The sequence below is a fragment of the Stenella coeruleoalba genome (genome assembly GCF_951394435.1).
Source record: "Stenella coeruleoalba genome assembly, chromosome: 18".
NCBI lineage: Eukaryota > Metazoa > Chordata > Mammalia > Artiodactyla > Delphinidae > Stenella > Stenella coeruleoalba.
The window spans coordinates 14,715,709-14,729,138 of NC_137164.1; the positions used below are offsets into that span (position 1 = coordinate 14,715,709).

The window sequence follows — 13,430 nt, forward strand, 5'->3', positions numbered from 1 at the left end:
CCCTTGAACAGAAAGATCTGATCAGGACACTCCAGAATTGACCAATTCAGAGGTAAGTTCTGAACAACCAAGGGAAAATAAGCTGTGTTTTGAAGCCATCAGGCGTCTGAAGAATTCTTAAGGAGGAAATGGTGACAGGTTCTTTTCCATCGCCTCCGGAACTGAGGACGAGGCAATGAACTTCAGCTGCAGCAGGAGAGATCTGGGTTAGACGTGAGGAAAGTTTTCCAGACGGAGGAATGTGCGGCCCTGGAACCCGTCACTGAGAGAGGATATTGGGACATTGCTGAAGAGCGCACGTGCCCGGCACGACACGTGTGGAGAGCAGCAGAGCCCTGGAGTCTAGGCACCCGCAGCTGGGAAGGGAGTGATAACAGCACTTTGTTTTGTTTTGAAATTCCTAGTTGTTAGGCTCCTGTCATCACATCTTTTCCCCAGAATCACCCTATTTGGTGGGAGAGCACTGCCTTTCGTGTCCTCCTGACGAATTCTGGTCTCACCAGCCTCTTTCTCATCTATGCTTAGGAAATGTCTCCCGGTCACCTCTTCCTCTCCACAGATTCCAAGGGTGGAACAATGGCCGTCGAAGGCGTGTCTGGCTGAGGTATTTTCCTTTTTCTTCATAGACTTCATCCACTTCCATGTACGTTCTCAGCGGCCAGCCCAGTCCTCTTACACGAGGGTGATGTCAGCAAACCCAGGAAGCTTTCTGAGCCAAGAAGCCTCAGACCCAGGAGGACGCAGTCATGGGTCTACTGGCTGAAGCGCTCTGTGTCTACAGGACGTGAGATGGAAGGTCCGCAGAGAGCGTGCCCTCAGGAGTGGCTGCCCTGAGGCCACAGGCTGCCAGCCGGCCACAGCCCAGCCGGGAGATCAACTTCTCCAAAGCAAAGTTGGTGGAAACCGGCTACCCATTTTCTGAGGTACTTTAGTGGTGCAAGATGAAACAAAACCAGCCACCACTGCTCTGTCTACACTGAAGCAGAATCCAAAGACGACAAATCAGATGTCCTTGGATGGCGTGAAGCACCCATTCCTACCTGTTCCGTCAGGAATTTGTGCCAAAGACCAGCACCCAGCTTTCTCAATACTCACCCGCAGACTCCTGCAACCCAGCCCTGGCACCGTGTACTCCACCGAACGTGAGCACCGGACCATCCATCCTAGACATCTCCCAACTGCTCCCCTCTGCAACATCCCTCCTCTCTTCCTCACCATCATCACAACCAATGTATCGACAACTGCTCAGAGGCACACCAACCGACCTAGAATTCCTCACAAATGCCCCTTCCCTTGTGGGTGACATCCCATAACAAACCTGCTAAGTTTACAAATAGAAAAGTTATTTCAATAAATGTAAACATTTGTTTTCATACATATGATATGTCTGCAGGGCTTCTGTATCACTGACACAGTGTCACGTGTAAGAAAGGAAGGGTTTATTTAGATCAGTCTTGGTACCCAAGTTAGTAACGGGGGGTGTTGAATTAGATTACTCTACGCATGGAATACAAAGCAAAGGTATGTGTCTTTAATGCTGAAAATATCCATACTTAACATTTTAGATCGTGTTTCAAGATGTGCCTATCCCTGGCCATCACAGCAACGTCGACAGAATCACAGCTACTCTTGAGACTCAGGTGTCCATCAGATCTCTCACCTCTCCAGAGGCCCTCACGGAGGACTCTAAGGTACCCACAGGTCAAGGGAGAGGGTGACAAAGGCCTGTCTGGCTTCCTCTCATGCAGCCCAGATGAAGACTCTAAGTGCGTCCAAGATGCCCTCTGATGCTCTGAAGGAGGTAGGTGTGGGCCCTGACATTCAACTTGGTTCTAGCTTGCATCAGCCGCTCCTCTCGCATGGACCACCCAATGAGACCTTTGATGCGTATCGGCCAAATGACCCAAACACAGGGCAACACATATTAAAAATAAGTCACAGACGGTGAGCTTCTTGAGCAAAGAAACAGTGCCTCACTCAACTAAGTATCCTCATTGCCTGGTAAAATTCCTGTTTCCCAGTAGTTCGTAAATGCTAGCTGCCGAATCCATACACGAATACATCTTTCCTGCCCTCGAACATCAGAAAACCATCAGAGAACTCCAAGGAGGTGAGGTGCAATAGTGTTGCTGGTAAGAAGACAACTTTGTAGGAGGAAGGATACGTAGGATTCGGTCCTAAAGATTCAGAGCAAATGCAGGCAATGGATTAGCTGGAAATTTACCCGTATCATTCAGTACCTGTATTCCCAGACAGGCATGGTAAGAAAAACTGACCCAGCCACTGCCTACGGTCAGGAGACCCAGGACAGGGTCAGGAGACCCAGGGCAGCTAAAATGGGAAGGTTACACACCAACACGAGAGTAGCTTGATGGGTAAGCAGCTCCCAGAATGTGATCTCCTCCCACAACTTTTTCCTCATAATTGCACCTCTTTGGAGTAAAGGCAATTCTTCCAGGGCTAAGGCTATAGGCTGAGTCTGGGCCTTTCTGGGGGCAGGGAGGAGAGCATGCACGTGCCCCCTGAAACCATGCATATGTCAGTGGAGACCTGCTTGGCCCCCAGAGCACCTGTGAGACAGAACTGGACTAAAGGTCGTTCTGAGAAGCATTACTGTTTATTACTGGTTATTATCAGTCTGGAGCACTCTGTGATGTGTCTAGTAATTGGATAGAATCATGAGCATAAAGAAATGCTTAGCTCCATAGGACACCTGGGGAAGAAATATAGGGATGGATGCAGAAAAGGCAAAAGAAGGCCTTGTTTAGATTTGCGGCCCTTGACCAGTGCTAATGCGAAATCAGTGGTGTGCCACTGGATGCTGTATTTAAGGCATACGAAATAAGCATTAAATACGTCTGGACCTTGCTTCTAGAAACTCGCTTTCAAAACCAAATGAGTATAACGGAAACAACTGCAATACGCACAGAAATCTAAAAGTACGTGAAATGGATATAATTATAAAAGAGATGTTTTAAAACGCCCTGGCCGTGACTACTGCCCGGGACTTTGTCATTTGAAAGGCAATAACAACGTCTTCACCAGTTGATATTTCTATGTTCGCAGGGGTTTAGGCGAGACTGAAAAAGCCGCCCGGCTACTCATTGGCTTCAAACAACGTAGAGAGACAGCATTTCTAGAGGACAGAACAGGAGGGAAGAGGACTGGATGAGGAAAGAGCGGAAACAGGCTCGTGTCTCAGCGGAACGGCTGAGGTTTACCACCGTTCCGTTGACCGAAATCGCCAGCAAGCTGCTAACGAGGAACCCTTAACGTGTTAGCTGCCTCTGACTTGTGTCGGCCCAGCATGCAATCGTCTAAATGATATAACAGTGCCAGGGCACACATTAAGCTCTTACTGTAACAGCCGGGCTGCTGAGCAGGAGACGTGGAAGGAGACGGAGCAAAGGTATCCTGGGCTGCAAGTGCCCACTGCTGGGAAGCCACGGGACGGGCTCCGACGGGCTGTGGAGTGACGACAGCAGGGAACCAAGTTACCAAAAGGTTGCTGGCGGGATCTCTCTACTTTGAGGTTAAAAGACGTAGTAGACCAAGAGCGAACCCTAATGTAAACAGTGGACCTTGGGTGATAACGAAGCATCCAGGTAGATTGTCACGTTGAGCCACTCTGGAGCAGGATGTTGATAGTAGGGGGAGGGACTGTGCATGTCGGGGGGAGGGGGACAATGGGAAGTCTCTGTGCCTTCTCCTCGGTTTGGCTGTGAACCTAAAACTGCTCTAAAGGATAAGGTCATGTATAAATAAATAAATAAAGTCCAAAGCAGGGACAGGATGTATCATCGTCCCTGCAGCAAATATAGGGATCGTACGTATCAATCAACCTCATCCAGTGCAGAGCTGAAAGGATGTAGTTAGTGTCAAAGGTCTGCATATGACTCTGCTTCCAACCATCCTACCTCCTACTCCAAAGAAAAAGTGACTCCGAAATTCGTCCTATTAACGTGTGTAGTATGATCTTAGGTATGTACCCCTCTACACACACATGCACATCAAGAAGTCTAGCCACCTGAAGTCTAGAAAAATAATGAACACAATTATAATATTGAATGTAATTATAATAGTGAGTACGGTGACTTTTAATTTAATGTTCATTTTTTTATATGATTTGAAATTCCAACATGAGTGTTCACTAATAATAATTTAAAGATTTTTTATTATGAATTTAATTAAGAATAAATGTTTAAAATTTTAAAAATTTGTCCTAGTAACCTATTTCCAAGCTTCATAATCTTATATTTTTAACCTTCAAACATCTTCAACAAGTAGCTGATTTTTCCATTATTGCCATCACTCTAGATGTGAACCCCTCCACATTAGTTTCCTATTCGTGCTGTAACAAATTACCAGCAAACAGCAGCTAAAATCCCACCAATTTGTTATCTTGTGGTTTTTTTAGGTCAGAAGTCTGGGATGGGTCTCCGCAGACCAAAGGCAAGGTGTCGGCAGGCTGTGCTCCATTCCGGGGGCTCTGGAAGAGAATCCGTATCTTCTGCATTCAGGCTGTGGGCAGAATTCCTTGCAGTTGTAAGACCAGGAGCTCCATTTTCTTCACAGCTGTACAGTGGGAACGGTTTCCAGCTTCCAGAGATCATCACGTTCCCTGGTCCCTGGCTCACGGCCCCTTCCCCCATCTTCACAGCCAGCAAGCGTGGGTTGAGTGGCCACACCCTACCTCTCTGGCTGACTCTTCCTGCCTCCTCTCTCACTTATAAGGACTCAACGTGATTAGAGTCCTCGTCATCGGGGTAATCATCCAGCCATCTGGATAATCTCCCCAACTCAAGATCCCTACCTTAGGTCACAACCGCTAAAGCTCTCAGCCATCCAGGGCACGATATTCACAGGTTCCAGGGATTAGGGCAGATGCGTCTTTGGGGAACCATTATTCTGCCTACCACACTTTCCTCACCTATTAATAGATGGCCTACATCCACAGTGCTTTTGGAACTACCTCCCCTAAAGTCATCTTAATGACTTAAATGCTAAATCTGCTTCATCCTTATGGGACAGTTCTGCAGCGTTTGACATTGACATGACCTATTTCTTGAACGCCTGACTTCTACTTGCTGTGATGATGTCTGCTCTTCTCCTTTTACCCCTCGGGCCATCCCGCATTGAATCCTTCATCAATTTCTCTGCTTCTTTCTCTGAGAGCTGTGGCTTCACCTGTACCTCTCAGGACCGTACCCAGCTCTCCTAGACCTTAGTTCTGAATCATAGCTGCTTTCTAAGCAGTTCTGCTTGGATCAGCTGTAGGCTCCTTTGCACCCCAGATCTGACCATTTCCTCTTCCTGCATTATATACGTCATCATGGCAGCGCCAAACCTCCTTCTTCCGTGACCGATCCTTAGAAGTCATTCTCTCCTCCTCGTTCTGCCTCTTCCTCACATCCCTCCACCCGGTCAGTCATTGTGCCCTGTCTGTCTCACCTCCTGAGTATCTCTTGTATCCGCCCTGTCCTCTCTCTCCCATCTTAATTAGAACTTTTACACATATTTTATGAGTCACTGACCATCTTAGCAAATCATTCCTACCTTTCATGTCCCTGTGCTTTTGCTTAGCTTGTGGGTTCCCCAAGTATGAGAACCGTGTTATCTGTGCGTCCTGAGGTTATAGCACAGTGATATTTTCTTAGCTAAACAAATGAATATCTAACTTGAAAAAAGTCAGCTGTATTTTAAATACTTTTCTATTTTTCATGTCTCTATGCAAAACCAAAGACCCAGAAGAACAACTAAATGAAGTGGAGATAGGTTCTCTACTAGAGAAAGAAGTCAGGGTAATGATCGTAAAGATGATCCAAGAACTTGGGAAAAGAACAGATGCACAGATTGAGAAGTTACAAGAAGTTTTTAGCAAAGAGTTAGAAAATATAAAGAACAACCAAACAGAGTTGAAGAATACAATAACTGACATAAAAAATACATTAGAAGGAATCAATAGCAGAATAAATGAGGCAGAATGAATTATTCAAAACCAAAGAGAGTTGTTTACTAATCTTTTTCCTCAGATCACATGTTCTGGCTGATTTCTAGGTGGCATCACACCAGTTGGACAGACAGCTGAAAGTAGATAGGGTTTGATCCTCACTTACCTGCAACCAATCCAGAGCAGTTCTGATCTGCACCCCATCTTCCAGCTCTGTGTCTACTGGTGTGGATATATGCTGCAAGGGAGAGAGAAAGACAGATGTCTAGAATCATTTTAACATCTTTTGCTTTGACCAGACTTTGATCTTAAGTAAATGCTTCAAGACCATGCTCATGTCTATATTGTAACCCATAAAGCAAAGCCCCCAATTCAAAGAAAATCATTTTGTTTTTCTGTCTGCTTCAGGGTAACCCTAGATGATTCTGACCCTGACTGGTAAACTTCTAATGGGTATTAAGCTCGTTAGCGGTGTAGTGTGATATCTTAAAGCAAACTGGCAGCTAATAAATTTTTCAGACAGGCATATTTCCCTAAATCGTCCATAACGAAATCTGCTCTGTTCAAAGGGGTCAAAAAGACACACGGTTGGACTAAATCCATTTCCTATATGAAACTTGTGTCTTATCTACCTCATAGGGTTATTGTGAAGGTCTAATGAGATAATACATGTAAGAAAAAAAAAAACTAGACACTTTACAACTGTATACAAATGTATGCATGTCGTTTTTGTTAACAGCATTAATATATATTTTTAACGACTCCTAAGATTTCACTTCGTCCCGCAAGCGGTTGCACGGCATCTACACTTTCTTTGATGTTTCTTTTTCCTGTCTGTCTGTTGTTCTTCTCACCCTCTTTCTGAATTTGAGGGGAAAAGTACATCCCTTAAAATAGTCATTCTATAATGTGCACAGGGCAAGGGCTTACAGGACATACCGATGCATTTCATTTATTTGGTTTAATCAGGATTTGAATAAATTACACACATTTCTTCTCCCTGAAATTTCATGTATCTGGCACTACAAAGAATTATAATGAAAGCTAAAAAGGTGGCATTATCTCCTATTGTTCTAATACCCCCAGCCTGCTACCATATATTATCCACTTCTAACAAGATGGGTGGACACTTGCTCATGTGGGGAGAGTAGGCAGGCAGCAGCTAAGGAGAAAACAGGAAATAATAGGAAAGACTCACTGAGGCCTCACCAATATCTGTTCTATGTCTATCTCCTTTCAACTATTCAATTCAGTAAAAGGTATGTAGGATCCACCCAAAACTGAATTCAGCAAACTTGGTTTACTACCAGTGATACACTGTGCCAGTTTCCATAAAGTATACAAAGATATGATACTTACAGATCAAAATAACTAAAAACTGACAAAATAACTAAAACAGGAATTTATATGAGGTAGAAAAATGATGTATGCTAGAGTTAACATATAGGAGTAATTAGGACAGCAGAGAGGGATTAATTTAGATTTAGAGAGTTAAGAAAACCTTGTCAGGGACTTCCCTGGTGGCGCAGTGGTTAAGAATCCGCCTGCCACGGCTTCAATCCCTGGTCCAGGAAGATCCCACATGCTGCAGAGCAACTAAGCCCGTGCGCCACAACTACTGAGCCCGTGCACCACAGCTACTGAAGCCCGCACATTCTAGGGCCCGTGTACTGCAACTACTGAGCCCGAGTGCTGCAGCTACTGAAGCCCATGCACCTTGAGCCCATACTCTACTACAAGAGAAGCCACTGCAATGAGAAGCCCATGCACTGCAACGAAGAGAAAGCTGGTGCGCAGCGATGAAGACCCAGCGCAGCCAAAATTAAATAAAATTTAAAAAAAAGAATCTCCAGTGTTTTTTTTTAAAAAAAAGAAAAAGAAAATCATCTCAGAGTAGGGGGCTTCTGAGCTGAGAATCGGATAGGCGAGACGGGCAAGGATTCCCACGGGAAGCAACAGTGGAGTGAGGACAGGCGTGGGTGTGGCAAAGAGCAATTATCTGTACAGAGGAGGGAATTATAGCGTGCTGTGCAGTGGGTCTGTTTTACGTGGCAAACAAGTTTTGTTCAGAATGGAAAATGAGTAACCATTATATTTAGTTCTGTGTCTTTCTTCTAATTCAGTGAGGCTCACTGATACATAATTTACAGACAGTAATATTTTCCCAAGTGTACTTATTTTCACATCTAGCATAGGGCCCAATGCCTAACAGCTATCTGAAAGGGGATGCCTGGTCCGCCACCAACCTGGTATGATTTGACTTCAGAAACTGTCTTCTTTTTCCATAGGACTTTCTTGTAAAACACTGAGCTCACATGCTAGATGATGTTACTGTCTATCTCGATAGTGGCCTGACTTTAGAAGGTCCTTTGCTTTCACCAATTTTACACTTATTCATTTAGAAATTATTGCATAAATGTCAACTCTCTCTCCAGAGTCTCAGAGCATTTGGTTTGCAAATAGTCACAGGGAATCCTAGACAAAATGTGAGGCAGGACATCTGATATTATTTCTCTCTTTATGATGAAGAGACAACATTTTCTAACTGAGACTTGGTGAAAAGCGGAGATTGGGTTTTATTGGGGGGGATATTAGATTGAGGAGAAAACATGCCAGTCATGTTTCATTGCTTGAAGCCCATTTTCAGGTTCATTCTCTCCACTGAGGCTCACATATGCAAAGCAGGTATGATTTGCCTAATTTGATAGATAAGGAAAAGGACTTGAGAGCTGAGTGACTCGTTCAAGGTCATGGGCATAGGTGACAAGCCACAGACACGGACTAAAACTCAAGTTCCAGTGCAGTGCTCTCTAAAATCAACCACAAGACACTTTTGAAGTAAGGTAAAAGAGTGAAAATCACCTTTCAGACACTACCTTTGAACACTGTACCTGTCAGGGCTCAGTTTCAGGAAACAGAAAGTACTGTAGCTATTTTAAACAGAAAGGGGTTTAATACAGGGAATTCAGTGCTCACAAAATCGTTCAAGGGGCTGGAAGGATGAGGCTGTAGGCTGGGGCCTCGGGAATGATCCCTGGCACTATACTGCTGACCCAATCCACAAGGGGAACTGCTCCCTCCACCCCAAACAGAAGGTGGAGAGCCGGCAGGCTGCCCCGGGAATGGCTGAGCTCCAGAGCACAGCCCCAGAGCTGTGGATTCTGGAAACTGTCAGCATGCTGCTACAATTGCCTCTCTACTCACATGAGCTGACAATTATACAAGAGAATTTTGCTATAGAAAAGCGCAGCATCTTTAAGACCTTGCTTGCCAGCAACATTGGCCAAAGCTGCAGAAATCTGACCTGTTATCAGAGTTCTGCATTTCAAATCTTCCATGAGTGCCTCTAACTGGGGAACCCTGATTTGTATCCATAACCCTAGCTGCAAGGGATCCTGTGAGATATACAGCTGGAACAGATGCCAAGTACTAACGTATCTATGACAGGTAAATTCCGACACTGACAGTTTCCCTAGATTAGAAACAGGTTTCTTGGGTTGTGTTCTAGAGGCAGACATCACAGGCAATCTGCGGCCATGTGCAATGTGCGGTCACACAGGCTGTACTTCTCGGAACAGGGAAGGAGTAACTCCTCGGGTTGTGGACGATTCACAGAGACTGTAAGTGAAATGCCCGTCCCTGGCGTTTCCCGGGCGAGCCTTCTCCCTGGCTGTCTGCAGGAGAGCAGGGTTTGGTTACAGCTTTGACACAGAGAGAAAACCATGTGTGTGACTAGATTAGGAAGTTACTTGGAAATGGAGGATCACCCAGGGTGCTGAGGCCCTGCCCAACGAGGTCAAGACTGACTTGAGGGGCTGAGAGCCATAGTACCTGCCCAGGTCAGATGTTTCCATCAAGCTTTCCTAATTGAACTTTAACATAAACAGACCAGAGAATGGAAATGTAAGTTACAATCTAAGTCAAAATCAATTATGCTGTGCTAAAAAGTCTTTGAACTGACTTTGCATTATGGAAAATTAAAAATAAATTCTCTCTCTCTCTACCCCGTGCATTAAACACACACACACACATTGCCTGGCTCCTTTTTATTTTATTATTTTTTAAAATAATTATTCCTCATTTATTTGTCTTTCTGACATTTCTCTCCAGCTAAACCCATAATATTGTATTGGGTTCTGGCTTTACCACTTCAATAAAGACATTGAGAAATTAGAATATACCCAGAAGATAGCAATTAAAACAGGGGCAGGTCTAGACTCCATGTCATGAGACTACTAGCCTTGGAAGAGAAGCTTACATATCCAAAGTTCCATCATTATGGATGAGGAGTGTAATCTGCTCTTTGTGGTTCCAGAGGGAAGAACCTGGATAAATGACTCAAAGTTACAGAAAGGGAGTTTAGGCTCAGTAACCATTAGATACGGCAGCACATGAAACAAGCTACTTACCTGGATGTCTCTCAAGGGATGGCATCCCATCTCTAATCACGATTACCATTGGGTCACCTGTATCTGATTGGATTATACGCCATTCTCTCTCACTGGCCTTGAAGCAACTGCGGGACACAGATCCTATGCTTTCGTCCCTGTATCCCCAACTCAGCCCACAGTGCATGCTACATAATAGGAGCTAGATACAATCTTGATGAAAGAATGAAGGTGAGCAAGGCCAATGGACACAAACGACATCAGCGGAGGCGGTCTGATCCCAGATAACTGGCTCAGAGCATCAGAGTCAGTGATGCTGAGGGGAATTGATACCTAAGCCACGGCTTTGCAGAAAGAGATGCTCAAAGCCTGGCATGAGCACGGGCTCCAGGTGGAAGCTGGCGGGGGATGTCAGTGATTAGACAAGTCTGGGCACCAATGCTGTCATGCTTTCTCAGTGCCCGTCCACAGCGGCAGAAAAGGCTGTTTATTTTGGACTGGGGGTAGTGGCAGAGTAGCTCCTACGTATAGAAGGCCTTTAGTTTCCAGGTCTTCAAACACTCTCTTTTCATGATCTCACTCATCCCACCTCTTCCCTGGGAAGATGCAGGCAGGTGGCCGCTACCAAAGGCACACCAACCAGCCTGTTTGGACAAGAGCCTGCCCAATACCTCCCCTCTGGCAAGCAGCCACCCGAACAGCCAAGAAAGGACTGTCTTTCAACCCCAGTGACACCACGGGATGTGACCTGAAACCATATCGATCCCTCTTCCTTGATACTCCTGACCCACTGGTTAATATCAAAATATGAGCTAATCACGAATCCGTGACCTGTGTGACTCAGCGATGGACAGAGTCCCTGAGGCCGAGTGAGTGTGCGACAATAGTGTTTGTGTGTTGGATGTAGCACAAGGTGCTGAAAGGAGCCCCTTCTCCTACACGCGTTCTCCCCAGCCCGTCCCCCTGCCGCTTCCCCCAACCCAGCCAGCCCTCTCGTAAGGCCCAGGACCGTCATTCCAGTTTGACGGCTACTGGAAGGCATCATGTGCTTGTCAGCACTGGCCTGTCACCTTATTTGTAACAGCCCTGGAGCGAGCCGCCTGTCCCGGCCCTTGTCCCCGCCGCCCCTGCTACTTCAGCTCACAGTGGGCGCTGCCTCCCAGGCTTAGCTCCCAAGGTCAACAGGCACAGCTGTCCCACCCTGGCATTCCTGCCTGCTGACTACCCCAGGGTCCCGCTTGCTACCTTCCTTTCTTATAGTAGCGCATCTGGTGGCCCCCTGTGGCATGTTCATGGGCACAAATGAGGAGGGTTTCTCTGCTGATTCACAAGAAGAGTATTCATACCTTTTGACTTCCTGTTTCTGATGAACCACGTACAAGAAAAAGAAAATGGTTTGTTAAAATAACAGAATTGGCCCCAATAGTCACTTATTAAAAGGCACATGGAAACTGCACGTTGATTAAGGACCTGTCCCTGCAGCCCATCTTCACACCGAGGGGCCAGGGACCACCCGTGACACGTGGCCAACGCTGGAGCAGCCATGCTGCACGCATGCGACACAAGACATGACAGTCTTTAGGAGAGGAAGTGAAGAAGGGTGTCTTCAACCGAAACCCCAACGGATAGAACGTGTGCAAAGTGAGTCCGGGGCACGGCAAATGAACCGTGAGGGACTCAAGAGCCCTGACTCCTGTTCCAGCAAATGGGGCTTCCTCTCGGCACCAACCTACCAGCCCAACTGACTGGATTCAGAGGACTGGGCGGGGAACCGAGCTCCCACTTGAAAGTGGTCGGAGGATGGAAATGCAAAATGCCATCCCCGATCGCCTTAAGCTGGAACAGCTGCCATCCACGCAGCATCAGTATCTTACAGAGGCAGGAAATAGAGACCAGGGCCGTCTGTGCCCTAAACTGTGAGCACACTGGGGTACACTGACTAGGATGCCACAGCTAGAGGTGACAAGTCCCTGCCCAGCCACCAGGAAGGCTAAGGGAATCAACATCCCAGCATCCCTGCATCCATTCAGGCTCTGGTGCATCTGACAAGCGTGCTTGGCCTGTGAGCGCTTGCAGAGCTCTGGCCACCCTCGGAAATGTCACGAATGTTCAGTTAAGTGAGTCCCACACACAGTATGTGTTCGGCAAATAACAGGCCCCTTTTCTCCAGAAAGACTGCAATACAGCTCTTAGGAACATGGCCTCTGGCAACTTACAATCTGGCTCTGCTGCTTATTAACTGGGCAGCCGTGTGCAAACTATTTTAACAGCCTCGACCTCTTTCCTCACCTGCCCTAAACGGTTGTTGTCAGGAATTGACTTAATATATGTAGGACAAAGCCAGGCCCACAGAAAACGCTCAGTAGACGGCAGCCGGTATTTTCATTCTGCGACTCTTCAGGCTGGATCCGTGCTACATTATTGCACCATCAGTCTCCATACATCGCAGTTGCTTTGTATTTGTCTGTTTGCCCACACACACTGGCCTGTGAATTTCACGGGGCAAGAGCTATTTCTTCCTCGTTTCTGCATTCCCAGCCCATGGCAGGGGACCGGCACCTAGTAGGCACTGAAGACACGAACATCGCTTAGCCTGCTTGGCACCCAGGGCTGTGTGCGCGTAACTGATGCAGGGCAGTGACAAGAAGCGTGCTTTTCGTTGCTGCCTGTCACCAACTCTTTCTGTTCCCAGCTTCAGGCCGTTCTTTTTCTTAGTCTCAGTCTTATGAACCCAGGATCGCTCAATGCGTGCGACCCTGCCCCGGACATTCCAAATCAGAGCTATAGGGATGGCGCCCTAGAATCTACAGTTTACCGTAAATCCCAGGTGATGCTGAAGCCCGCGGAAGACTGGGGAAACGGCCTGCACGCAGCAAGCAGGGGTCAGCAGACCACAGGCAGCCTCTGAAACAGAAAGGCAAAGTTTCCTTCCCAACTTCTATAAGCAGAAAGCGGTGATGTCTCACACCTGCAGGACGAAGGGTGACACCACCTGATCGCAACAGATGGCCCCTGCGTGGAGAGAGAATCACGTGGTCGACAATGTCCACAGGAGAACGCAGTACTTCCTTCCTCAAATGCTGTTTGTTCTA

At 46.6% G+C, this 13,430-nt stretch overlaps 1 protein-coding gene across 1 annotated transcript in view; it reads right to left on the bottom strand.

Moving 5' to 3' along the window:
• Positions 1 to 3,688, bottom strand: part of LOC307176820 (uncharacterized protein) — a gene marked incomplete at its 3' end in the record, with an annotated part of 160,368 nt that extends 156,680 nt beyond the window's left edge. Inside the window, exon 1 of the mRNA XM_079903307.1 lies at positions 3,360 to 3,688. Within this exon, the coding sequence (XP_079759433.1) occupies positions 3,360 to 3,601 (242 nt within the window). The 5' untranslated portion in view covers positions 3,602 to 3,688. The remainder of the gene's footprint in view (positions 1 to 3,359) is intronic.
• Between the last annotated feature and the right edge of the window lie 9,742 nt (positions 3,689 to 13,430).